The sequence below is a fragment of the Eleutherodactylus coqui genome, chromosome 4, assembly GCF_035609145.1.
Source record: "Eleutherodactylus coqui strain aEleCoq1 chromosome 4, aEleCoq1.hap1, whole genome shotgun sequence".
Classification (NCBI taxonomy): Eukaryota; Metazoa; Chordata; class Amphibia; order Anura; family Eleutherodactylidae; genus Eleutherodactylus; species Eleutherodactylus coqui.
Genome location: NC_089840.1, coordinates 129,307,372 through 129,335,320, shown reverse-complemented (window position 1 = coordinate 129,335,320; position 27,949 = coordinate 129,307,372). Strand labels below are relative to the sequence as shown.

Genomic DNA, 27,949 nt, shown 5'->3' with positions numbered 1-27,949 from the left:
ACGGGCTCCGCCGCGTAATATTCCGCAGTGAAGCCCGTCACGGCGCCCCCCAGAGACCCCATACTTACCAGCGGAAGATAGCGTGAAGACGCTTCCCCGCCCACCGCCGTTGCGTCATGTGACACGCCCCCACCGCGTCACATGACGCGGCCGGCCGTGTCACGTGACGCGCCGGCCGCGTCATATGACGCGCGGCGGTAGGCGGGGAAGCGTTTTTTCACGCTATCTTCCGCTGGTTGCAGCGGGAGATAGCGTGAACGGACGGCTTCCATTGACTGCAATGGAAGCCGTCAGCGCGTACACCCGCGACAAATAGCGCATGCTGCGGGTGAGGACGGGAGATTTCACGGTGCGAAATTCCGCGGTGGAATTCCGCACCGTGAGCATTGTGCTATTAGGTTCAATAGAACCTAATAGCAGGGGGCAACGCAGCGGATTTTTGTCGCGAATTTACGCGGCGTAAATCCGTTCGTGGGAAGGAGGCCTAAGTGGGTCGGAGTCCTCAGGCTGCTTTCACATCTGCAGTGTGGGTTCCATTTTCCTGCTCCGTTCAGGGAGCAGGAAAGTGGAAACCCCTGGCCGAATGGATCCGTCTTATGACGGACCCCATTGACTATAATGGAGTTTGTTCGGCTTGCGCTCGGCTGCCTGGCATTTTACCGGAAGAAAAGTCCCTGCATGCAGCGGTATTTCTTCCCGTATTTTGTGCCGGATCTGCGACTAAACCTCCAAACAGAGGGTTCAGTGCTGATATGAACCCAGATTTAGGGTGGCTTCACAAATACCGTAGCTGTTTGCTTGCTTTAACAATAGTTTTTCATGCAGTTTTTTTAGTCAAAGCCAGACGTGGATTCAAAAAGAATAGGAAATATAAAGGACACTGATACTTCTCCTTCCTGCTGGATCCTTTTCTGGCTTTCCTTCAAAAAAATGCATGAAAATTTATTTTTAAAAAAAGACAGTTTTTGTGACAAAGTTTGTGAGGGTTTCTTGCAATATTTTTCCATACCCCGTGGATGAGATTTGTTAAAATCTTATACAGTAAGTGCTGTGGACTTTCTATGTGAAACATTTGCAGCATTTATGCTGTTTATACATGAAGGAAGCTTAATATGTTCAGTCTTTTTACAGCATTATTAAGCTTGCAGAAAATTCAATTAGTTTCATATGTTTTTTCCTAGTGCTTTTAGGTGGCGTTCACACACACATACACACACACGTGTTTTTTTTTTCTAGTGTTTTTTTTCCTGTACAAAAGCGTATAGGAAAACACCAGAAAATATGTCTATCCTAGAGCATACTGTATTTTTAAAAAGGGATAGACCCAAAAGAATGTACTTAAGGTAAGAAAAATGCCACATAAAATTAAAAAAAACTGATTGTAGTGCAATTCATAATTTATTCTTGACCTACAGCTAACATCTGGACCAACAATTTTTGCCCCAAGAAAGCAAAAAAACACCAGTCATAACTGCAAAAAAGTGATGCTTTTGAAAAAAAACTGTGATACAAGCGTAAGCCAGCTTCACATGGGCATAATACAAGTGAACGAGTTTCCTGGCCCAACTGCAGGTCTACTGACCTGAAGTAAGGGCATCATAGACATCTACGATGCTCAGAGTTTGGATGAGTAAGCCAGCAGTAGTGCCGGGATACTGGTCCCTATGATGGGTGCATTAATGTGTCCGTAATACGCTCATGTGACTCTGGCCTTACAGCAGTTTACACAAGGTACATTCATGAACAATTTAGAGTATAGTGTGTCCCTCTTAACCATTTTGTCCACCTTGATCTGCAGAAAAAAAAACTTTTACTCACTTTCGTTGACTTTGTAGTTGATGAAACTTGCCTGCTGTCACTTCCATCATCTTCCACTTTGACATTACAAAAAATGGAGCTGTTTTGCTTACAGTTTTTCCTCAGCCTCTTTGACTTACATTGTACTTCCGTTAACAAACCTAGCACATAAAACAGCACGATCAGGGCAATATCACAATATCTGTTTATTATTTAGATCGTCAAAGAGAAATGGAAGATGTGTTTTAGGCTGCATTCCCACGAACGTATATCGGCTCGGTTTTCAAGCCAAGCCGATATACATCGTCCTCATCTGCAGGGGGGGAGGATGGAAGAGCCAGGAGCAGGAACTGAGCTCTCGCCCCCTCTCTGCCTCTCTGCTTCCTCTCCTCTCATGCGTTTTCATTCACTCTCGCATCTCAGAAAAGTCTATCAGGGGGGGAAGAGCCCTTGTGTGATGTATTGCGTTTTTTGTTAATACAGATAGGGTTTATTTTAGGGCTCAAACAGTAGGACTTCCTACTGTAAAGGTTGCATGGCACCACACGAAAATCGTGTTTTATTTTTAATGCAACACATAGGAAGGCTCCATAGGGAAACATGGGCTACGAAACATCGCAGATTGCGGTTGTACAGAGCATGCCACAATTTTGTATTCATGCAATGTAGCAGCCTACTAAACATCGCTAATGTGAAAGAACCCATTGGAAAGAATGGGCTTCACATACATGCGATTTGTAGCAGTGTTGCATCGTGGGAAAATCGCATGATTTTGTTGCCCGTGTGAAATCGGCCTTAAAATTGACCGAAATGAAACCTGGAGGAGTTGTCATGAGATTATAGTACATGTGCTGCATATGCTGTAACTTCCAGGACTAATTATCCAGCAAATAAGTAAATTTAAAAAAAACACGATGGGAAAATTTATATATATATTAACCCATTTTTCTGGTGTAGAAAAGTTGTAAATTTTGGCACATGCTATATTTTTCCTAAAATTTGTGACTCTTTGCTTCTTTTGCCACTTTTGAAAAGTGTCAAGAAAAGCAGTTGGCGTTAGGAGGGACAGAGCAGCTTCACTGTATTACAAGAGCTGTGAATTAAATAAATGGCCCAGCGCTGCCTGTGATTGGCTGAGCGCTGTGACTAATCACAGGCAGCGCTCAACTGTAATTCATTGAATGGCTAAGCGCTGCCTGTGACTGGCTGAGCGCTCAGACAGTCAGATACAGCCCTTTCAGCAGGCGGGGATTTTAAATCCCCACCTGCTGACAGAATTTCAGAGCAGTGCAGGGAGAACACGCGGCTGAGCCCCGGCAGTAGCGGACAGGTGAGTATATGTATTTTTTTATTTTTTGCTACAGCTAGGGATGATTTTCATGGAAGGGCATCTGAGCAAAACTTTGGGAGAGAGCCTGCTCGCAAGTCAAGAAGCTCGCAGGCTGAGGCACTTGCAAGCTAAGGTAAGACTGTATTTTTTTTTTTTTTTTTATTTGAGTGTTAGACTGCCTGTCCACAGGCGTAGCGTGGCCGGGATCAGGGGAGAGCTGACGGTTCTCCGCACTGAGCCTATCTGACAGATAGGCTCACCGTGGAGAATCGCGGCAAATCGCAGCATGCTATGATTCTCCGCTCGTGGACAGGGGGGCTACGTTTTCCATAGCAACGCTATGAAAAGGGTTCACTGCGTTCCCCGTAGCTAGATTATTGCCGCGGGGAACGCAATAAAAATTCGTGGACAGGCAGCCTTAAACATATGTAAATTGTGCTAAACTTACATTCTGCAAGCATGCCAACAGCCTTACACTTCTTCAACCGACACTCCTGACACTTCCTCCGCATGTACATGTCCATCTCACAGTGTCCACCACTCTTACACCTATACACAGCATTTTTGGTAATGCTACGACGAAAAAAACCTGGAAAATATGATATAGTACACTTTAATCATAATGCTATATATCGTGAATGATTATAAAAAAACTTAAAGGGGTTGTGACAATTTTTTTAAGTTACCCGCTACCCACAGGATATGGGGATAACCTTTTAGTATTGGTCAAGGTCCGATCACTGAGACCCCTAACCGGTATGAAAAAACTCATTCAAACCAGTTGTCTATGTAGCGCAAGATAGAACAGGTCCTCCCAAGTGAAAAAGATGGTCTTTTTAACAGTCGCTGCTATGTCCAAGAAAATGAAGATCATGAACAGAGGACCAAATCAGAATTCTCTGTTAGGGTATATGTAAATGGATTTTCTAAACTAGACAATCTCTTTAACCCCTTAATGACGCGGCCCCTTCTTTTTCCATTTTTGTTTTTTCCTCCCCTCTTTAAAAAAATTGTAACTCTTTTATTTATTATTAGACATGGCTGTGTGAGCGTTTCTTTTTTGTGGGCCAAGTTGTATTTTTCAATTGTGCTACTTAAAGGGGTTGTCTCACGAAAGCAAGTGGGGTTAAGTACTTCTGTATGGCCATATTAATACACTTTGTAATATACATCGTGCATTAATTATGAGCCATACAGAAGTTATTCACTTACCTGTTCCGTTGCTAGCGTCCCCGTCGCCATGGCTCTGTCTAATTTCGCTTTCTTCTGGCGTTTTTAGACGCGCTTGTGCTGTGCGGTCTTCTTCCTGGTGAATGGGGCCGCTCGTGCCGGAGAGCTGGTCATCGTAGCTCCGCCCCGTCACGGGTGCCGATTCCAGCCAATCAGGAGGCTGGAATCGGCAATGGACCGCACAGAGCCCACGGTGCACCATGGGAAAGGACCCGCAGTGCATTGTGGGTGAAGATCCCGGCGGCCATCTTGGTGAAGGAAGAAGTAGGAAGAAGGAAGACGTCGCAGAGCGGGGATTCGAGTAAGTAATATGTTTTGTTTTTTTTAAACACATCCATTGGGGTTTGTCCTGCGCCGAACGGGGGGCCTGTGGAAAAAAAAAAAACCCGTTTCGGCATGAGACAACCCCTTTAATGTACCATATAATGTACTGAAAAACTCTCTCTCTTCTCCCCACTCACCCCCGAATCTGCTCTTACCAGTATGTAGTTACTCGAGAAGAGCGATGCTTGGTCGAGTAACTGCCTTAACCGAGCGTGCTCGCTCATCTCTAATTGGCATTATATAACATTGTTACATTTTTTAGGTATTGATATATATGTGACAATTTTTACAAAAACTTACACAAGATGGACATTTACTTACCTTTACACCCTTCACAAGTAAGTGCATTGTAGTGATACCCAGAAGCCTTATCTCCACATACGACACAAAGTTCTTCATGACCTTTCATCCGGATGCTAGAATGACTAATCCTTGTTCTCTTGACAGTAGGGTACATCTCTTCCACACTATGAGCCATGTTCGAGGGTGGTTTACTCATGTCACATGTACTAAGAACATATTGTCCATCAACATATGAATTCTCCAAACTGTAAGCACTGTAGTGGCATTGTGATGCTGGGGATTGCAACACAGGGGAATAAGGCACATTTGTATACTGACAATATGGAGTCGCCTGGAAGTCTGAATCTTGAAGTTGATAATTAATGTGATCTGGCAGGACGTCTGTGAAAGCAAACAAAGAAATATTTAGTAATGTAATGCTTTTTCTGCTGAACAGGGAGGGAATGCTCAAACCTAAATTCCTACTCACAACTTTCTATCAACCATTGAAGCTATGTTATTGGTATTCATGTATTGAATCTATCACTGGCATTATTAGAGACATGGGCAAAAGAAATAAAAACATATAAAATATAGTTCATGCTATATCATACAAAAAGTCTTTACAAATTGCACTTTTATGGCAAATGAAGGTCGCTTTGCATGTGTAACTGACATAGATATGCTGTAAATGCATTTATAAACTGATATATTTAGAAGCTCTCCAAAGTAGAGAAATAATATACCAAAATAAGGGCTAAAACACGGAAACTGTATTTTTTACCCATTCAAAAATGAAAAAAATATCTCACAAAATAAAAATGTGGAAAAAATAAACCTATGTAAGTAGCATAAAAGAATTAAATGTCGTTGGTCTAAAAGGATTAAAATATAACTAAATCTCCCTCTGTTTATTGCATACAATATGCCGCAATAGTAACAGGCTACAAACAGACCGTATAGTCTGATCCTGCAGTTGTACTCCCTTCCATCTGTCTGTTACTTCTTGCTAGCCTGCTGAATATACGTCAGCAAGAAGTAGGAGATAGGTGGCAGGGATATACAGGTATGTGTAGCAGCTGCAGAGATTAAATGGTTGGAGATTTGATGAAGTTTATTTGTAGAATGCTTCATATTTGATTTTAGATGCATTGGAGAAACAAAAAAAAAAATGTTGCAAAGGTGGACATAACCTTTAACCTCTTAAAGCAATACGATGTACTTGAATGTTGAATGTACACTGGGTTTGTATGGAACAGACACAAGAGCCGTGCCTGCTCCACAAGTTATAGGTGTCTACTATGCTTGACAACTGACACTCGACTGCAACGGTTTGGATTGGAGATAATGCTGAAATGATAAAAAAAGTTATGAATCTTTGAAAGTGCGGATGAAAAAAAAGGAAAGTATCTACTCCTTAAAGGGGTTGTCCAACATACATTTTTATTTTAACAGGTTTCCCGTGGCAGAAAATAACAGCTGACATCTGGCACAAACCATTGAGATGCTGCTGTCAGTGGTAGTGTTGTTTACCAGAGTTGAACACTACATAAGTAATGTGGTCACTTTCTAAATATGTATATATGACTTTAAGATGTTCATATTTTGTATTCTGTCTTTAATATCGAATCCGCACCTTACTGGTTAGCCAGTTAGTGGAAAGATTGCTGGTCTAGGATTGGTAGATAAGCCCTCCGCAACAGTTAGTTTAGAGCAGTGTTTCTCAACTCCAGTCCTTAGGGACCCCCAACAGGTCATGTTTTCAGGATTTCCTCAGTATTGCACAGGTGATATAATTATTGTCGGTGCCTCAGACATTGCCACAGGTGTTAGTACTATAGGATATCCTGAAAACATGATCTATTGGGGGTCCTGAGGACTGGAGTTGAGAAACACTGGTTTAGATAAATCAGTTAAAAGAGAGAAAGGAGTAGCAGTATTCAGTTTAAGCTGGCGTGAGCAGCTGAAGAGAAAGGAGTCAGTGCGGTGGGAAGGAAGAGGTGTGAGTATTAAAATCAAGGTTTTATTGAGAAGACAGAAAGAAGTCATAAGAGATATTTTATGTGGACAGAAAGATAGAGAAAGAGAAGATGAATCAATTTAAGTCACAAAGGTAAAGTAAGAAGAAAGGATACTTGTATTTAAAATAACAGAGGAAGAGATAAGCAGAAGGGCAAAGCATAGGGTACAGATGAGTTTTCCTGCACTGTCCAATGTTATTGAGCCCTAATCTACAGATAAGGTTTCTGTACTTATTGCCTGCACTTGTACAGATGTTTGTCCCTGTACTGATTTGTATAGTCTACCTCAACCTCAAAATTAACGTCCATTTTGTAACTGTTTTCAAGTTGATCCTGACTCATGGAGTTCCTTTCCCACCAATTCACAATCTGCACTGAGATGTACCACACCACACTTCAGGGAAAAGGACCACAACCCTCCTTTTATTTTATTTATTTTCCCATTTTTACTCATTTTGTCCGGCACGGGTTTCGGTCTGTATACTGACTGGTGTCACAAACTTGACAAAACCTTAATACCACTAAACTCTGCCCAACTACCAGGTGGTCCAAAGCGCCACACAGAGACTTTATTTTATTTTTTACACTGCTAGTAGCTGCCATCCATGAGGAGAACAGTGGAGCCACCACCACTGTTCAGACTATCAACGATTTCCCTGTGGTCGTGTCTAATACAGTAGCAATGCCATTTCAATGATCTGACAGAAGGAGGAGATTCCCTGTGTCCCAAATGCCCTCCACCCCACACAATAAGATCGTGAGGGGCTATTTGTTTGCCATTATGAAGGCCCCCAGGGTTGCCATGGATTTGTGCTTATTAAGGGCTCAGTCAGATGGGTGTTTTTGCTGTGCATGTTTTTTGTATTTACAATTCGCATCTATATAGAACCAATGCTTTTCAATGGTAGCGGTCACATGTCCGATTTTTACATGCGCATAAAATTTGCACCTACAAAAGATAGAACATACGGGTGTCAATGGACATGGTCACGCAATTCTTTTTTTCACGTGCGAATAAACGCATGTAAAAAACGCCCATCTGACTGAGCCCTAAAGGAAACCTGTCATCAACTATAAGCACCATAAACTAAGTTACAGTTCTTATACTTTAGATGAGTCTGGGTTACTGTGCCTCATACTCACCAGTTCCTATGATGTCACTCAGTGAAGTCAGCGCACACACAACAGCTTAACTCTTGTTGAAGGCTGCACGCACACATCTCCAATTCATCTCTATGGGAGGTGCACATGCACACCCTTCTGAAAAAAGTCACACTGCTGTGCGCATGCTGATTTTCCTAGTAGAAACTGCAGGAATGGGGAATCAGGTGAGTATGAGACCCAGCTCCCCGGATTCCCCATCATCTAAACTATATGCACCATAACTTACTTTATGATGTTTATAGTTTATGACAGGTTCCCTTTAAGCCCTGAATGTGGCAAGGCTTAATAGGATGTTTGCAAAAATACAATATACTGAAGTACTGCAGTGTATTATACAAGTGATCCAATCACCACATATTAAAGTTTCCTATGGGAACTAAAATAAAATGTAAAAATTATTAAAATAGCTCTCATATAGCCCCATTGACAGGAAAATTAAAAAAAAAACTTATGGGTGTCAGTAGATGAGGACAAAAAGTATTTTTTAAAATAAAAATATATTTTTTTTATTTGACTGCAATTTGCTTGTCTGTGCACCACTTGTTCGTCAGACTAATTCTTGACATCCTCCTTTCAGTCCTTTTGTTAATTACGAGTTATTTACGTCCACAGGGCCTCCTTTCGCTGGATGTTCCTCAGCCAAATTTCTATACAGGGAAGCTCCAATCATGAAAGGTCAGCTCTCTCTAATAAAGTGACTATTTAAGTGACTATGGAAATTCTGCTGATTTTCCGCTGCAAAATTAGCTTCAGAAAATCGGCAGCATTTTACAATAGCAGCAATGTGAAAGATTTCAAGAAATCTCATCTACACTCTGCAGAAAAAAATCTGTAGCATAAAATCTGCAGTGTGGATTTTAAATTCATAGCATGTCAATTTATGCCATGGATATTCAGCAAAGATTTCACACTTCATGGGTGTGATTTAGTCCTGTTATGCGGCTGTGATAACGTAACAAAACACAACCATTGATTTCAATTATTTCGTTTTCACTAGCGGTATTTTTGCCCGCTAATAGTACGGGCGAAAAAAGATAGGACTTGCCCTAACTTTCTCACACGTAGTTAATACTACAAACAGGAAAGATAAAGCAGGACTAGAGATGAGCGAACATACTCGGTAAGGGCGATTTCGCAATCGAGCACCGCGATTTTCGAGTACTTCACTACTCGGGTGAAAAGTACTCGGGTGCGCTGTGGGTGAGCGGGGGGTTGCAGAGGGGAGTGGGGGGTAGCAGCGCGGAACAGGGGGGAGCCCTCTCTCTCTCTCCCTCTCCCCCCCCCCCCCCACTCCCCGCTGCAACCCCCCGCTCACCCACAGCGCACCCGAGTACTTTTCACCCGAGTAGTGAAGTACTCGAAAATTGTGGTGCTCGATTGCGAAATCGCCCTTACCGAGTACGTTCGCTCATCTCTAGAGCAGGACGTATCTTCCCGCTGTTTTATTCAAACTCTCAAGCTATAGCGCGGAGTTTGAATACTCCGAGGGGAAAAAAATCCTGTTCATGCGCAACTACGCTCCATAGCAGCGAGTGTAGTTGCACAGACAACCATGTGTTTTTGCCTTGAAATGGTGTAAAATCCATACCAAAATCTGTGCAGATTTTGACACAGATCTGGACCGAAATCCACTGTGGATTTTTTGCTGTTGATGTAGCCCCTCACTCCACAATAGGAATTACCTTTACAACTTATTGAAGTACATTTAAAGTTTGTGCAATATTTTTTAGTTCCATTTACAAGTTGATATCTTGTCACATTTTGTGAAAAAAATCTAAGCAAAAGTTTAATAAAATGTAAGAAAAACCATTTCTCATGAAGCTGCAACAATTTTTACTCCATCTTGAACTTTATACATGGAACATGATTTTCTCCAGACCACAAAAGCCTGTTTAACTTTTTATCTGTCCTAAAACTAAGCATTTTTGGTTTCAAAGGGATAATTCCAATATACTATGCACATTCCAAAGCAAGCAGCAATTAATGGAATACAGAGTATATTTTCACTTAAAGGTCATGCTACACATATTTAAAGGGTTATCTTGTAAAAAATATTATGTATAGTTAAATGCAGCCTGTGATGATAAACATTTTTGCATTTACATTTACAATGTATATATTCTCAGATATTCCAGGACTAATGTTAGAATAGCTCCACCTGCTGTTTCTATTCTGTGTCCACCTCAGTAAATGCTCCAATGTGGTCACACATGCTCAGTCTTAGTTCTTCTCTTTCTGCTCCACTGGGTATGTGGAGGGATCCCTGGTGTGGTAAGTGGCTGCTTCTGAAGCTCTGGCATATTTTCTGCTTGTCAGAGATGCTAAGCAAGTGTCACTGCAGTAACACTTTCTCTTGCTCAGCATCTCTTCTGACTTCAGAGAAGATGCAGCAACTTCAGGAGTTGCTGCTCACCAAAGCAGGGATCCCTTTGCATACTCAGTGGAGTAGGGATTGACTGCCATGGTCACATATTGTCACCGCAGAAAAGTATAGACAAGCGAGTGATGAAGGAGCCATCAGAGCCATTGGGTTTGAAAGAACAAGCACAACGTTTTTGTTATTTTAAGTCTTATTAGCAAAAAAAATGTGAGTCTACAAAACTACTTTTATGACCAATAATATATTAAACTTTTACGATATGGGGATATCTTTTTTTTTTTAATCTTACCATAATAAGGTAACGTTTCAGCAAGACAGTATGCATCAGGGGCTGTTACATAGCTGCTTGCCATGGTCTGCTTCAGTCCCTCCCACTGTCTCATTAACACGTCTCACTTCTACTTTTTTGTAGAGAAATCCTGAAAAGAAAACAGATTGATCAAATTATTTTATTATTCACGGAAGTTGTTTTATCTCATCTTAATCACTCCTCTTAAAAATAACCCATTGGCAATAAAGATTGCCATGCCTCATTCAAATATGTCACATGGATATATTTGCATATTCAACCCTGCGGTGGTTGCCTGCAACCCATTGCTAGGAATGGTGTGGTGGCAGCAATGGGTTGCAGGCAACCACCGCAGGGTTGAATATGCAAATATATCCATGTGACATATTTGCAAAGCAATGGGATAGCACCGTGGACCTCTGCCACAGCTGTGGCAGGGGATTCCTTCATCCCCGCGCTCCCCATGGGGATGAAGTAATTCCCTGCCATGGCTGTCACAGTTGCATCCGGAGAGCGCAGTCTACTCCCTATGTTTTCAATGGGGCTGGCGCTGCTTTCGCAGGCCCCATTGAAAACAATGGGTGATAGCACAGATTTTTCTTAGCACTGTGAGGCTTCAGTGAAAACATCGCAAATGAGTATGAAACCATTGAAAATCATTGGTTTTATAATCATACATTTCACTCGCTCTCGCATTGCAAGAAAACATATCGCTAGTGGGTAGGAGCCCTTAGGCCTATGTTTTCATGCATATATCTTCATCACTATTACTGTCCAAAAACATGTTTTTAAGCTGGACACTTAAAAAAGTAACAACCTATAAAACACAGGATTTACACAGCTGGAAAAGGAAAAAAAGAGACAACCTGCTGATTGCAATTATCTTGATGGGCTAGTGACAGCTACATTCACCTTCATGTAACTTCGTGACAAGGGTCGATCTTAGGTGAGCCTGATCTCAAGCTGCAAATCTCAGCCCGATATTGCACTCCCAGCATGTTTTCATGTCGATGCATGGCGTTTTTCTGTCACTTCTAAAAAGTAGCGATCCTCCGGAACGGCCTTCAGCCGTGTTGGAGGATTGGCAAGTGTTTCCCATTGTTTTTAATGGGAAATCTCGCACCGCACTCACGTGCACATTGAAAACTGTGCGGTGTGTTTTACTGTCCCAATGAAAACAATGGGCAATGCGGTCCAAGGAATGGGAAAAGATAGGACATGCCGCGACATGCATGAGAAAAGAATGGTGTTCATATCTGCGTAAAAACAATACAAGATCAAGGCTCTATCTGCAATACAGCCTGAAACATAGCTGAAAAAGGACATATCTTAGAGGTGCTTGACTACTAGAGGGTCGTTTTGTAAGGATGTAAGAGATATGTCATGGGCAGGAAAAAGGGTTAAATAAATATCTACATAATTTTTTTTAAGGTTTTTAGCTAACTAGATATTACTGGACTATTATAAACAAAATTGTATATTTTTAATTATATAATGGACTATAAACCTCCGGCCCCCTAACAACATTGCAGCAGAGGAAAATGATACATGAAGAGCAATCTAGTAGTTAACTTATTAATATTGCATGTTAGCTATATCAATTTCAGGTCTGTTTCATTGTACTATATCTGTAATTATACAAGTTGTATACTCAAGAAAGATGTTACTGCTTTTCAGCCATTAATGTAAATAAAACCTGGCTGGGAATCCTCAGAAGTTAATTACTGGCTTTTGTTGCCATTTCCTTGGTGTGGGGGTTGCAGATGCTCATTAAAAATACAGTTTTGCAATTATATTAAAAGTCAGTAAATATCTTCCAGATCATGAGTCAAAGACACATTTTTGTGTGTGCGCCAAGGAGATTTGGAATTCTCGCTTGAGAAACGAGAGAATGGAGGAAGTGGTAGTGTGTTCTAAAAACAACACACATTATCATGTTTTACATATTTTGTAAAAGCCCTTTTCTCCCCTTCTTAACCTTTTTAGAGAGGCCCAATGATAATTTATTAGCAAACGTGCATTTTTTACAGATGCCAGATGATGATACTGTTTGTAAGGTAGCAGAAGGCTATATGCAGTAGAAGGCACAGAGCTTTAATCTTTTCTTAAGAGACTTGTAAGGGGAAAAGTAGTTCAAAGTTTATTATGTCATGTATATGTACACTGTTGTTTTAAACTGTTAACAATGTTATTGTAAGGTTGGCGGTCCAAGACACTTAGCAACATGGCAGCGAGAAATCTTATTGCCATTTTGTCAGGTTGGGGGTAGGGGCAGTGTGGTAAACCCAATGAGTAAGAGGGAGCCCTGAGTTGAGTGCCAAATTTTAATGCCGGTCCAGGACTGGTTCAGAATCTGTTAGCTGAAATAATGCTTGGTGGGCCGCAATGGCAATCAGTGCCGTAACTTTCTTACACAAGACAACTTCACCAGATAGGTCTGAAACTGCGTGAGGAACAGGCTCATTGAGCGCTAGAGAGAGCAGTGACTGATGGACAGCATGCAAGTGCCCAGTCACAGTAAGCTCCAAGGCTGCCCACCTATTCTATAGTAATCACTGTTTGAACCAGTGTGGAGACCTGCCAAGCATTGTGCCTATCTATATACACTATAACTATTAAGTTTGAATGCCCACCAGAATAAAGTTCTTTTTCAAGCAAGTGACTCATATTTTTCCTCTATTATCGTGTGGCGCTGGGCACCCACCTTACAGACCAATGCATACTGGATAGTCCAACATGGCAAATGACTGCATGTATATATTGTGGAGAAACAGCCAGTTCATGCACAGGCAGGTACCATTAACTCCATGTATATTCAAAACTAAACATGATGCAAACCACCAAGAAGATGCAAATGCTTCACATCTTGGAAATAAAGTCTTTATTTGTGGTATATGCTAGAGTAAAATGGAATCCATTAAAGTGGTGTTTTCATTTTGGCCTTTCATAGCTGAGATGGGATTACCAGCTTCAGTGATCCAACAACCCCAACGATCATGGAAACAGCTGAGGCAGCGGTCTTATGCTGTTTCCGTAACTTCCATGGATGTAAATGGGAGTTATAGAAGCAGCATAGCACAGTGAGCTATGCTGTTGCCATAACACAGGAGTTACAGAAACAGAGTAGGTCACTGTGATACACTGCTTCCACAACACCAATTCATGTTAATAGGGGTTACACAAACAGCATAAGACCACTGCCTCGGCTGTTTCCGTAAACCCTAGTAGGCTGGTTGGATCACAGATGTGTGTATTCCCATCTCAGCCATGAAAGGTCGCGATGGGAATACCCCTTTAAATACAGTCATAGAAAGTCATATGTTAAAAATAGACGAATCACATATCACTTAGTCTCAATTAGATCCTGAACTTATTTACAAGTTAGTACAGATAGTCCCCTACTTGCGAACATTCGATTTACGAATTTCGCAAGATGCGAACAATCTGTTCTGCACAGTATGACGTAATGCTATGGCATTATATCATACTGTGCAGGGACTGGGCAGGCTTCTATCGAGCCTGATAGAAGCCTGTCCGGTCAGATCGCGGGACACTGTGCGGTTGCTAGGCAGCCAGGGGCCTTCTGAAAGGCCCTAGGGCTGTCTATGCAGAGCGCCTAACAAGCCGTGCGCTTGATGGGCACTCTGCATAGGCAGCCCTGGGGCCTTTCAGGATGCTGTACGGGCCCCCTGAACGTCAGGTGCAGGCTGTTTCTTACAGCGGGCACCCGGCGGCAGCAGTTCCGACGAGCCGTGCGGCTCGTCAGAACTGTTAACACTTTAAATACTGCTGTCAGAGTGGTCTTTAAAGTGTTAACAGTTCCGACAAGCGGCGCGGCTCGCCGGAACTGCCGCCGCCGGGTGCCCGCTATAAGAACAGCTGGCACCCGATGTTGTATGGAGCGGGATCCACCTGCGATCCTGCTCCATACAACCATTTGTTCGGACTGGCGAACAAATCGACTTGCGAACAGATTCCTGGAACGAAACCTGTTCGCAAGTAGGGGACTATCTGTATGGGAATAACACTTATTTATAATATAAGGTAAAGTCTTGTATAATATCTAGCCCTTTAGGAACCTGAATTTGTAGAAGTATCCATCTAGCCTCAAGGCTTAACAACTTGCACCAGTGACCTCTACCATAGTTCGGTTTTGTACACTTTCAATCCCTTGAAAGGGTAAAGCTGCAATGCTGCTGTTTTACAAATGTCTAAATAAACAGAGTTTTAATTGGACCTGGAAGTACTGTTTCTCCGGATTCCTACATTCTGAATCTCAAATAGCTCGCATCCTGATCTTGGGCTCTGTGGTTAAGGACAGGTGAGCGGATTTACTTTGCATTGAGCATATGTATATATTATATACCGATTATTCAGGACATCCAAGAGATATCTGGCATCTATTGTTTGGTCAATCGTCCAATCATTTGCTAATTTGTACATGATTTTTAATTTATTTACTTTAAAAAAGGAAAGGTCCATTTACATGGGACTCGTCCCTGTGTTTCCTCGCTCCCGTGCTCCTGCAAGGGAGCTAGCAGAGCTGTCTCGCTCACGGAGTGGCCAGCAGGGGGGCGGGGCAGGAGATTTCTCTCCTCTCGCTCCCCCCTCCATTGACATAGCACAGCGACTGTTCACTACTGAACGGCCGCTGTTTAAAAAGAACGAGGAGTGATGAGATCATTGCTGATCTCTTATGCTGCATAAACAATGAGCAATGAGCTCATCATTCAGTATAAACAGCTGCTGTTCAGTAGTGAACAGCCGCTGTATTGTCTCAATGGAGGTGTGCGGGGGAGCAAGAGGAGAGAATTCTCCTGCACTGCCTTGCCCCCCTGCTGGCTGCTTTGTGAGCAAGACAGCTCTGCTAGCTCCCGTGTAGGAGCACGGGAGCGAGGAAACACAGGGACGGGTGTCGGACATCGTTTGCCAGACATTCGTCCCATGTAAAAGGACCTTTAGTGCATATATGACACCTTAAAAAAAGGTGTAAGTGATAATGTTAGTTACCATGTTTTTGGGGGGAATTTTTCACATGAACAATCCAAAATATGGTTGTTATGTTCATGCAAAGTGCAAGTACGACACCATTCACGGATGTCACCGACACGTCAGACCAAGACAAGCAATGTCCACAGTGGACCAATAGGGCGCCGCCGGCAACAGTCAGAGCTGCAGTGCAGATGGCATCTGGAAGATCACAACAGTACACCACAGTAGTGAGTGCCAGGACCTGTGAGGCTAAGGAATGGGGAAGCCAATCATGAACAGGGGCTGTCACTGGTGTGTCAAGCCTCCACAATCTTGTCTCCACCACCACTTCCTGGTGGTGACCAGATACAATAATACCCAAAACAGCATGGTCCTTAAGGGGTTAATGCAGATATAAATACGCAGAGGTATGTAGCTGTCAGCAGTCTGCCTCACCAAACACCTCACAACACAGGCAATATAATAACTAGTGCTCACATACGCTTCAATCATGGCTGATTGGTCCGCTAGGGAAAACACATCCCTGTCGGCCAATCATTACACACATCACAGGAGATGTTGTAGCAGGATTGTTGTAGAGGGATTTCTGGTAGATGACAACGCAGGCGAAAGGCGGCACTCATGGGCAACTTTGTGCCGAACAACAGGGTGCATGTGCCAATGGCATGGGTACATGGGCTGAGGCTGACATTGTGATGTCGCCCATTTCCTGATTGCAGCTTTTGTGCTGCAACAATGCTTGATCAGCCAAATGCAGTCCAGCTTTTGTGCAATGAGTTGGCCAACTCTAGGCAGAAAAGTAATTTACTACAAGGAAAACTAAAGTAGCATTCCTCTATTGTGAAATTAATAGGACCTCACAAGTGCTTATCAGATCTTCCAGACAATCAGTCATAGAAAAGTATAAAACATGTTGAAAATCTTCCAGATGACATCCAAAAATATACTGATTTAGAATATTGCTGTAACTGAAAATACATAAAGTACAATGCAAGCAAAATTAATTTTACAAAACGCCATTCACACGTGGCTGGAAAAATCTACACAGATTTTAGGAAACAGTCCAAATTATTAAACCTGTGCAGAAACAGGTAGAAAGCAACTCCTAAACATTAAAACTATTCATAGTATGCATGGTTTTACGTTTATGGGTTGCATTCTATCTGTTTGCACAGAAATTTATTGATCTGTAGTATTTGCTCATTTGTGAACATTTGCCCACATGGAATAGCTGGGGAGATGCCATTAACCCAATAGCTGCAACAGGTCTATATATACACCCATTGTCAAACGTACATGATTACAATATCAGAGCGAAAGGAGAATTTATTGTGGAAAATTGACCTCTTAAGGGGAGGCTCTAGTACCCTGTTGTACCACCTCTAGCTTGGATACAAGATGTGATACAGGCGGGCATGGAGGCTCTAGTACCCTTTTCTACCACCTCTAGCTTGGATACAAAAAGTTACACGGGCGGGCATGGAGGCTCTAGTACTCTGTTGTACCGCCTCTAGCTTGGTTATAAGATGTGATACAGGTGGGCATGGAGGCTCTAGTACCCTTTTGGGCCACCTCTAGCTTGGATAGAAGATGTGATATGGGCAGAAATGGAGGCCCTAGTACCCTGTCGGGCCGCCTCTAGTTTGGATACAAGATATGATACAGGCGAGCATGGAGGCTCTAGTACCCTGTAGAACCACTTCTAGCTTGTATACAAGATGTGATATGGGTGGGCATGGCGGCTCTAGTGCCCTGTTGTACCACCTCTAGCTTGGATATAAGATGTAATACTGGAAGGCATGGAGGCTCTAGTACCCTGTAGTACCACTTCTAGCTTGTATACAAGATGTGATATGGGTGGGCATGACGGCTCTAGTACCCTGTTGTACCACCTCTAGCTTGGATATAAGATGTAATACCGGAAGGCATGGAGGCTCTAGTACCCTTTTGAGACATCTCTAGCTTGGATACAAGTTGTAGATATGCTGTAGCAGCAATAATGATGCAGGAGTTATGCCAAAATAGTCTTTATTCCTCTGTGCAACGTTTCGATCATTCAGTGATGTTTGTCAAGCTTGACAAAGATCACTGAATGATCGAAACGTTGCACAGAGGAATAAAGACTATTTTGGCATAACTCCTGCATCATTATTGCTGCTACAGCATATCTACAACTTGGATGACACTTTTGTGGAGTCTATTGATCCAGACTCCTGCTGTAGCTGGCAGCTCTGTATCTGTGGGTCCTACCTTATTGGTTCTGTGGAGGAGTGCTGTTCCCGTATTACTTGTATCTAGCTTGGATACAAGATGCATCTCACAACCAGCAGCACACGCTCTGCTGCACAATCAATCCAAAAATAATAGGTCATCACACACAGCTTCCATAAAAAACGTTTCTATATTTTATTCATTACAATTAAAAAGATATTAAAATACAACAGAGAGGAGTCTCTAATGAGCAGCAGACAGATGGAAGGAGGGCATACCACATATTAAGTTCATAGAATTAAATATATGCTCAAAAAATGCATGTATGCAAAATTATATTTCAACAAACATTTAATCGTATAAAAATACATCATTTTATATGATTAAATGTTTGCTGATATATAATTTTTCATACATGCATTTTTTGAGCATATATTTAATTCTATGAACTTGATATGTTGTATGCCCTCCTACTGCCTGTCTGATGCACATTGGAGACTCATCTCTGTTGTACTGTAACATCTTTTTAATTGTAATGAATAAAATATATAAAAGCTTTATTTATGGAAGCCTTGCATGCTGACCTATTATTTTTGGATTAAGATGTGATATGGGCGGGCATGGAGGCATGCAGGTTCCATATGGTATCCTGGGGCATAACGCTCCGGATTTGCTCTGAGTCTCTAGATTATGCAAATTTGTGTCAAAGTTGGCATCCCAAATAGTTCCACATATGTTCTATTGGTGATAAATCTGGTGACCAGGTAGGCAACAGAAGTATGACAATGTTGTGGAAGCATTGCTGTGATACCATGGCTGTGTGCGGCCGAGAGACAACACATGTGGCAACAGGGTGTCCTGAACATATCGCTGAGCTGTCATTGTCTATCACATCTCTAGTAGGGGTACCTGACTGTCTAATGTGATGGCACCCCAGAACCTTACACCAGCAGTGGGGGCAGTGTGCTGCTTCACAGCAAAGGCAGGATTGAAGCAGTGACCCCTAGGTCTCCAGACACAAACATAGCTGTCATCAGAGCCCAAACTAAACCTGGATTCATTGCTGAAGACAACCCGGTTCCGCTTTGTAGTAGTGCAGTTTCATTGCTCACAACACCACTGCAAATGGAGGCAACGGTGAGTGGGTGTAAAAGGCTGTACATATAATAGGCACCATTAGACCAAATGTTCTTAAGCCAAGTGCCTGGAAATGGTTCCATCAGGCCTGTAAAGATGGTGCCGCCAGTCTCAGGATGGCGAATAATGAATCAGTTCGGGATGCTTGGATGAAATGATCCTCTCCACTGGTGGTCTGTCGAGAACATCCTGAGCTTGGTTACCTTGTGTGCGTGTGCCCTCATGAATCCACTGGTCCCAACAACCCCTAATAGTCTGGTCAGAACCACCCAGATGGCGGGCAATTCGTTGGTACGACCATCCAGTTGCTAACATGTCAATAATTCGTTCCTTCTCAACCTCTGATAACTGGGCAAAATCTCTCGGATAGCATCATAGAGACGTCTAGTGGTCAACAAGCTCTGCACAAGCGGAAAAAGAGGTCACTACACACAAGGAGCCTCTGAGAGCCTTTTATAGGCCAAGGGGGGGAACCACTTTTAGGGCCTCAGGTGACAAGACCTTTCATGTAATCACAGCACAACTCTCAGCATTTGTGTATCTGCCTGAGATGAAACTGCATGTTGAGTTTTACAGCAAAACAAAATTTCTTCCAGGGTATGGATCTTTTTTTTTTACAAATAGTGTATGTATATATACATATATTCTTTTTTGTCTTGGCGCAGACATCTTTGTTTATTCCATCGGTGTAGATTGTAGAACATACTGCAGATGTTCTGATCCTCAGCATGCCCTACTGTATATGATGTGAATTTTTTCCAAAAGCTGTGAACACACCCTACTCTTGTCGAATGTTCTCCTAGACCTAGACCATTGTCAACTGTTTCTTATTGCCTTGAGAAGGCAACAATACTTATCTATTTCCTTTCAGATCTCCTTAGACTGCAAACCATTTGACCAGGATTCTCTTCTGTTGCATCTAGTTTATACGAGTTATAGGATCTGGATTTGCTCTTCTGAATTATGAATTATATGCTCCTTTAAGTACGGTATATGTGTATATTTTATTACAGCATTTATATCCCATTCCTTAGAGCGGCTTCACATGAGTGTATGCATAAATACATTTGCCTCAGCGCATTGTATTTGTGCTATGATCGAGGTGGAGTTGAGCGTGTGTTTGCACATAGTACTGTATTTTTTGCGCACGCACGCAGGGCCAGTTCACACACGCTTGCAACACACTCCCCTTCCGTGGATTGAAAAAAAGGTATATAGTCTAATGAAGCCCAGATGTCTTCTTTTTTTTCACAGAATTGTGCAGCGTATTGCACATTTGTGCACTTCTCATAGACGTCTATGGGGGCTTTTGCTGTGCAATACACAAAAAGATAGAGCAGATCCTATTTTAAAGACGAACGTATTTACATCAATGGGTTCAATTGTCTGTGCATTGTGCGCATATATTTTATACGCGCAAAAACTTGCAAATGTGGTTGTGTGAAGAAGCCCTTAGATAGCAATAACATATTGTAGCGCATACAATATTTCATACACACATGCATACTAAACAGATCATACAGTATGTGGATAATCACAGAGAGGACAGAAGTGCAAAGTATAACCTTGAGTATTTTTAATAATACCAAAAGTCTTATAACTTGTTTGAAGAATATGTCAAGTCCGTGCTAACACAATATAAAGTGCTCTGGAGCTTCCTGAGTCTAGCCTGAATGAGCATTAAAATTGGATATTTCCTGGTTTTCATCAAATACCAGATTTACTTGAAGTCCAAATATATAGTCCTCAGATTACTAAAATATTATTCACAAGAGTGAGTAGGAGCAAAAGTGAGACAAATAAAGGGCCACTGCAGCGAAAACCCATTTTTCCATCTTGATCTTGATCCTGAGATTTCTCCCTGCTCACTCTCTGTGCTCTGTTAACACTCCCTTAATGCATCAGCACAGCATCACATGATCAGTTAGAGCAAGTACCATCTCTGCCTGCTCAGAGGACCCTGCTATTACCTTCTATATTCACCTAAATACAATACTAATTTCACTACAAACCATAATTTTAGAGTCAGGAGGATGAGCTGTGACCTCCCCTATTAAAAACTGTGTAACAGGAGCCTCCAATCATCAACAGTAACTGTGATAGGAGTTTAGATCATCACACAAGAATTATGCAAACTAAAAAACTGAGAATATAAAACCAAGTATGTATCAGGTGGTCAGAATGAGATCGCACAATCCACCTAAAGAGAAAGACTTCAGGAAGGAATAACTAACCAGTGTAACACTAGCTGACCTATATATGCTGGGGGGAAGGGCTACTTTCACAATGAATGAAAAAGATATTTCACTGGAATGGCCCTTTGAATGCAGTTTGTCCTTACCTTTATCCTGCGTTCTCTGAGCACAGCATAAGGTAGTGAAAGGCATGCTGACTACAGTGCTATGTCTATTTTATGTATCTGTGGTTTGCCAGAAGCTTACATTTTATTGGTAGCAGCCCATACATACATATACAGAAAGTAGTCCTCGATGTTCATGTAATGCAGGCTACCCATGCCCAGTGTGCCCTCCAGCTAACAGTTCCCTCTCTGTTTACTGACAGCTGGCAGTCAGAGTCAGGAGAGTGGAGTGGGTGGGGCTAGCGCCACTGCTAATGAATATTGAAGACTACTTCTTGTAGTCCTCTCTGTATTATTGACATAGAGGGCTACACAATTATGCATTAGTGCTACTGATAAAATGTAAACTCTGACAAACTACTTCACGAATACAAAAACCACACATACTTTATGCTGCTCTCAGACAGCGTAAAGGTGGGATGGATTCCCTTTAAGAAGTACATCACTGTTGAAAGAAAACAAGGCAACAAATGTAGGGTGTAGAAATGTTTCTGTAGCAATTCACATGTGTGATACAATATTTTTTAAAATTCATATTGCATATAAGGAAAAATACAACAAATATTATGCCTCTTATTATACCTTAAAGGGGTTGTCCCGCGCCGAAACGTTTTTTGTTTTTTTTTCAATAGCCCCCCCATTCGGCGCGAGACAAACCCGATGCAGGGGTTTAAAAAAAAAACGGATAGTACTTACCCGAATCCCCGCGCTTCGGTGACTTCTTACTTACCTTGCGAAGATGGCCGCCGGGATCTTCACCCTCGGTGGACCGCAGGTCTTCTGTGCGGTCCATTGCCGATTCCAGCCTCCTGATTGGCTGGAATCGGCACACGTGACGGGGCGGAGCTACGAGGAGCAGCTCTCTGGCACGAGCGGCCCCATTCAGAAGGGAGAAGACCGGACTGCGCAAGCGCGTCTAATCGGGCGATTAGACGCTGAAAATTAGACGGCACCATGGAGACGAGTACGCTAGCAACGGAACAGGTAAGTGAATAACTTCTGTATGGCTCATAATTAATGCACAATGTATATTACAAAGTGCATTAATATGGCCATACAGAAGTGTATACCCCAACTTTGTTTCGCGGGACAACCCCTTTAATAGGCCATGTGTAGTGTATTTGGAAAGTCTGCAGACCCTTTAACTTTTTTGCATTTTGTTATCTTGTGGCCTTGTTCAAATTTAAAAAGAATGTTTTTTTCCCGCATCATTTTGCATTCACTACCCCATAGTGATAGAACGAAAACAGTGTTAGAAAATATTTGTACATTTTTTAAGAATGAATAACTTACATTTTGCACTGGCTTAAATATTCGCACCCTGTACTCAGTACTTAGTTAAACACCTTTGGCAGTGAGACAGCCTCTAGACTTCTTGGATATGATGCCACAAAATTTGAACATCTGCATTTGGGCATTTCTCACCATTTGTTTCTGTAGACCCTCTCAAGCTCTATCAAGTTAGATGGCGTCTGTCTGTGCAGGTATTATTGTATCTTGACGCCACCAGGAAGTCTTGGTGGAGTCAAGATTGACAGAGGGGTGACGCCCCCTGCACCTGATTGGCTGGACAGCTGGTAGGCCTGTAGGTCTTTGAAGGAATACCAGAAGGAATCCCAGAAAGGGCCTTTCCCGGCGGCATAGCAGAAGCGTGGACTGCAGCAGCATTGCGAGCAGTGACCAGGGGAGCAGCCCTCATGGAACACAGTGGAAGCGGTGAGCAGGCACAGTGGGAGTGGTGAGCAGGGGAGCGGCCGTCATGCAGTATAGAGGCAGGGGCTGTCGCGAAGCTGACACACGGCTCCTAGCACGCAGCTAAGAGGCACCAGCCAGCCACGTGTCCCAGCGGCGGGCCAGGAGAGGGGCCTGCGGCATCATTGGAGATGCCGAGCGGGGGGAGCAGAGGTGAGGGAGCACAGAGGTGCAGGGTGGAACGGAGCTGATAGCCGGCTGCCGGGACGCACCACTGAGGCGGCGGCTGCCCCTGAGCTATAGCATGTGCATTGTTGTGTGCCTGCCCTGCAGCCTTACACAAAGCACATTCTCTTTTAAGGCTTACATTATTAAATGTTAATGCTGCCATAGTACAGCAGTAACATGGCAGCATTTACAGCTGATAATGTAAGGTTAAGAACACAACTAACTCAGGCTAAAGCTGCAGGGCAGGAACACATCAATGCAGATTGTGCTGCCAGGACCTTTGTGCCTTGACCCTATCGGAAGCTAGGCGTGTGAGAGGGGTGTTCCTCCTGTCAAACTCCTAGCTTCTGGTGGTGTCAAGATACAATGATACTGTCTGTGCATAGCATTTTCTGAGGTGTTCAACTGGGTTCAAGTCAGGGCTGTGGCTGGGCCACTCAAGTACATTCAGAGAGTGTGAAGTTAGCCTGATGTTAAAAAAAATCTAAATAAAAAAAACCCAAAACATATTTGGTATCACTGTGTCAATGAAAATGTGATCTATCGAAGTAACGCATTATTTACCCCGTATGGTGAACATTATAAAATAAAGCCAGAATTGCACTTTTTTGGTCACCCCGTCTTTTTTGGTCACCCTGATGAAAAAGTCATATGTACTCCAAAATGGTACCAATACAAACTACAGGATATCCTGCAAAAATCGAGCCCCCGCACAACTATGTCGAATGAAAAATGAAAAAGTTATGTCAGTCAGAAAATGGCAGCAGGAAATAATATCTTTTAATTTTTAAAAGTAGTACAGCAAAAAAACTATATAAATTTGGTATCGTAGTAATCATATTGACCCACAGAATAAAGTTATCATCTCATTTGTGTTGCAGTATGTACACCATAGAAACAATAATCCCCCAAAATGACAGAATTTCTTTTTTTACCCATTTCATTCCACTTAGAATTTTTAAGAAGATTTTTCAGTACATTATTATGGTACATTACATAGTATGATTGAAAAATACAACTCGTCCTGCAAAAAAAAGCAAAAAACAGACATCTACGTCGATGGATATATAAAAGTTATGATTTTTTAAAAGTGGGGAGGAAAATCCAAAATGAAAGAAAAGAGAAGTTAAATTTGTTAGGATGGAGAAGCTACATCCCTTAACCCCTCCTCCCCCCCAGCATGCTCCTCCGACAAGCTATGCCCACTTTTTCCAAAACTGGAATGAGATGGCATAACTATAAGGAGTAAAGACTTAGCTTGCGCCAAAATACTCTATTTTGGAACTCATAAATTCTGCCTATAATATCATCTGAACATATTTAAAATGTAGGTGTAGGCTAGTGTGCACCGGGTCCACATGAATGTTACCAGGATATGGAACAGCAGGTGAAACAACCACCAATTAACACCTCTCCCTATTTTCTACAAAGGAAGATGACCAAGGACCTACCTGAGCAGGGACATCGCCCCAAAAGGGGGCAGCCAGTGGTTTTCGGATATGGGGCGGCTGCTGCCTCTAGGAACCCACACACCCAGGCTAGGACACATACACATGCCAACACCGACAGGGACAACTGGACAGGATAAGAAGACACACAGAACCATAATCACACCATACAGCAGCCAAGACGCAAGCACTAGTAGCAGATGTTAATGCTATAAATGCCAGGTATTTATTGACATGTTGGCCAAAATATAGAAGCCAGCAGGCCACTTCACGGCTCCTGGGAATACCGCTAGTCCCTACACTAACCAGGAGTCCAACAAAATAACCAAACAAAACCACAAGACACAAACCTTTCTTGCAGCCACTACACATAGAACCTGCTCACACCACAAACAGAGACAGAATGAAAACATAGAAAGCTGACCACACCCACACCTGGGAAGACAGCTTTATGTGTACTGACCTGGGGTGATTGGCTGACTGGAGACATACACAAGCCCTCCCAGCACAATCCCCACACCTGAGCAGGAAAGCTTCCAAGAACCTGTAGTACCACAGATCTCAGGAGACAGACGTGACAGCTGGAACACCAATCACTTTTCAAGTAGTGTACCCTCCCTGCTCTGTTAATTAATAGAGATGAGCGAGCGTACTCGGATAAGCACTACTCGCTCGAGTAATTGGCTTTATCCGAGTATCGCTGTGCTCGGGGCTAAAGATTCGGGTGCCGGCACGGAGCGGGGAGCTGCAGGGGAGAGCGGGGAGGAACGGAGGTAAGATCTTTCTCTCCTTCTCTCCCGCCCGCTCTCCCCTGCTCCCCGCTGCGACTCACCTGTCAGCCGCAGCGGCACCCGAATTTTTAGCCCCGAGCACAGCGATACTCGGATAAAGCCAATTACTCAAGTGAGTAGTGCTTATCTGAGTACGCTCGCTCATCTCTATTAATTAACCTTCAAAATCTTTTCAAAATTGTGCTGACAATATAATTAGAGAGAGAGAGGCCCAAATTCATTAACACCAACTTGTATTAGGTTTTGTAACTTTTTTGCAGTAATGTTTCATAAATGTGTCAGAAAGTTAAATAAAAGCTGGCCACGCCCCCTTTCAGGGGCGGGGGGGAATGGCGACATTGTCCGATCTATTTCTTCTTCTTGGCACAAACTATTTGTAAATTTATCTAAAACTCTTTGCGACTTAATTCTGACACAGTTTTTGACTTTGTCGGAAACACAGAAGGGCCAGAGTGATCAGGCATAATAATAATGAGTTAACATATATAAAACTGAGCGGATCGGGACACTAGGTGGAACAAACGCCACTTATCATCTTATGCTGTTTACGCAGTAAGCAGTTATATCTAACGGCCCCTGAGAATGTTTATACACAACTCATCTAGTGTTACTTAATGATGAGAAACGGTCTTGAAATGGACAGTTCCAATTAGATAAATGAGCGGCAGACCATTTGTTTTAATTACCAGCATAGATATGCAACACAATATGCATCATTTTTAACCCCGTACTGTTTGTCTTTCTTTCTGGTTGGGCTCTGGAGTCATTCCGAATAGCAAAGAATGTTTTGCTACCAGGAACATCTTCTGTAATCAGATGACCCGCTAATGAATTCCTCTAGCCTCCCACTGGTTGGCTGTTTCATTTCACTTTATTAGATTATTCCTAAGGAAAATTGAAAGCATTTGAAGTTACGGTTATGAAGTGTTTAAAAGCCACAGAGTGTCGGTCACATGTCCCTTGATGATGGGAGTTATTTCAAGGAATGCGGGCCTACTGGAAGCAGATGGAGTTAAAGAAGAAGATGTCATCGGCCTTAAATTAAATAAAGTTACATGGGATAAATAGGGGCTATGAAGTGAATGTGGGGGGTCTTTAGTAATAAAGTATGAGTTAGGATTATTTCATATCTGAAGTCTTCATTAAAATGGAGCAAACTGAAATTTCTAAATTGGCGCCCCTATTAAATGTTCAAAAATTAGATAGGAATGCTAGGAAAATCAAAGATAGAGAAATGTCATTTTATACACTCTATACTGTATGTAACGTGATCCCTCAAGATACAATATTTTCAACATATAAATAGGCTTAACCCATTAAGGACCAAGCACTCTAAATTTGTGGCGCTTGGTCCTGGGTTTTAACGTTGGGCCGATATAAAAAATATGGCACGGGATTAAAACCCCTTCTCCTGCAATCAAGCAGGAGTAGGTCAGCTCCTTGGCTGTAAGTCACAGCTGAAGACCCTGAGGATAAGACAGAAGTTTTTTTTAACCACTTCTTCCTTCTTTCTTGCAGGCTACATAAAGCTCCATGAGCACTATATAGTGAAGGAAGAAAACGGAAGTGTTACTTCCGCTATTCTACCCAGTGATTACATGACCATTGGGTGCTGCACTGCACAGCAGAGCTGCAGGGTCCTAGCACAGCAGAGCTGCAGGGTCCTAGTAGACCCTGATCAGCGCTGCCAGTGACTACTATCACTACAGGGGGAAGTTTTCCTCTGTAACTGGGGCTCCTATGGATGCCCCCGTTACAGTGGATAATCGATAAATTTAAATATATAAATATATATATATATATATATATATATATATATATATATATATATATATATATATATATATATATATATATAAAATGGCCCCCCCATCCCTGCCGACGCCAGCCAAAACCATCACCATATGTGTCCTGTAATCTGACAGTATACAAATTATATATCAAAACATTCAAAACCAAATCGGGAACCCATTCCTGTACTGTACTTTTATTACACTTAGCAACTATAAATTTTGAAATGTTCTTTTTTTTTAACTTTTCATCCTTAATAACACTAAGGCCGGCTGCACACGACCGGATTTCAATTGCGGAATCAGCTTGAGAAAGGGGCACAATTTTGACAGCAGTTTTTAAATGCCCCTATCGAAATTCGGGGGTCCCGAATGCCACTTTCCCCAGTGATGAGGTTGTGGGATGCCGTTTGGTTGCCATGGCAGTCGGGGACCTTCTGAAGGCTCCCAGGGCCGCCATTACAGATTACCTATAAAGCCATGC

The 27,949-nt window shown here is 42.5% G+C and overlaps 1 protein-coding gene across 1 annotated transcript in view; it reads right to left on the bottom strand.

Moving 5' to 3' along the window:
- LOC136626528 (bile acid receptor-like) overlaps positions 1 to 27,949 on the bottom strand; it is a 68,311-nt gene that overhangs the window by 10,110 nt on the left and 30,252 nt on the right. Inside the window, exons 2-5 of the mRNA XM_066601583.1 lie at positions 10,818 to 10,947; positions 5,003 to 5,365; positions 3,576 to 3,716; positions 1,819 to 1,958 (exon numbers count right to left, since the gene is read on the bottom strand). Coding sequence (XP_066457680.1) covers positions 1,819 to 1,958; positions 3,576 to 3,716; positions 5,003 to 5,365; positions 10,818 to 10,911 — 738 coding nt within the window. The 5' untranslated portion in view covers positions 10,912 to 10,947. The remainder of the gene's footprint in view (positions 1 to 1,818; positions 1,959 to 3,575; positions 3,717 to 5,002; positions 5,366 to 10,817; positions 10,948 to 27,949) is intronic.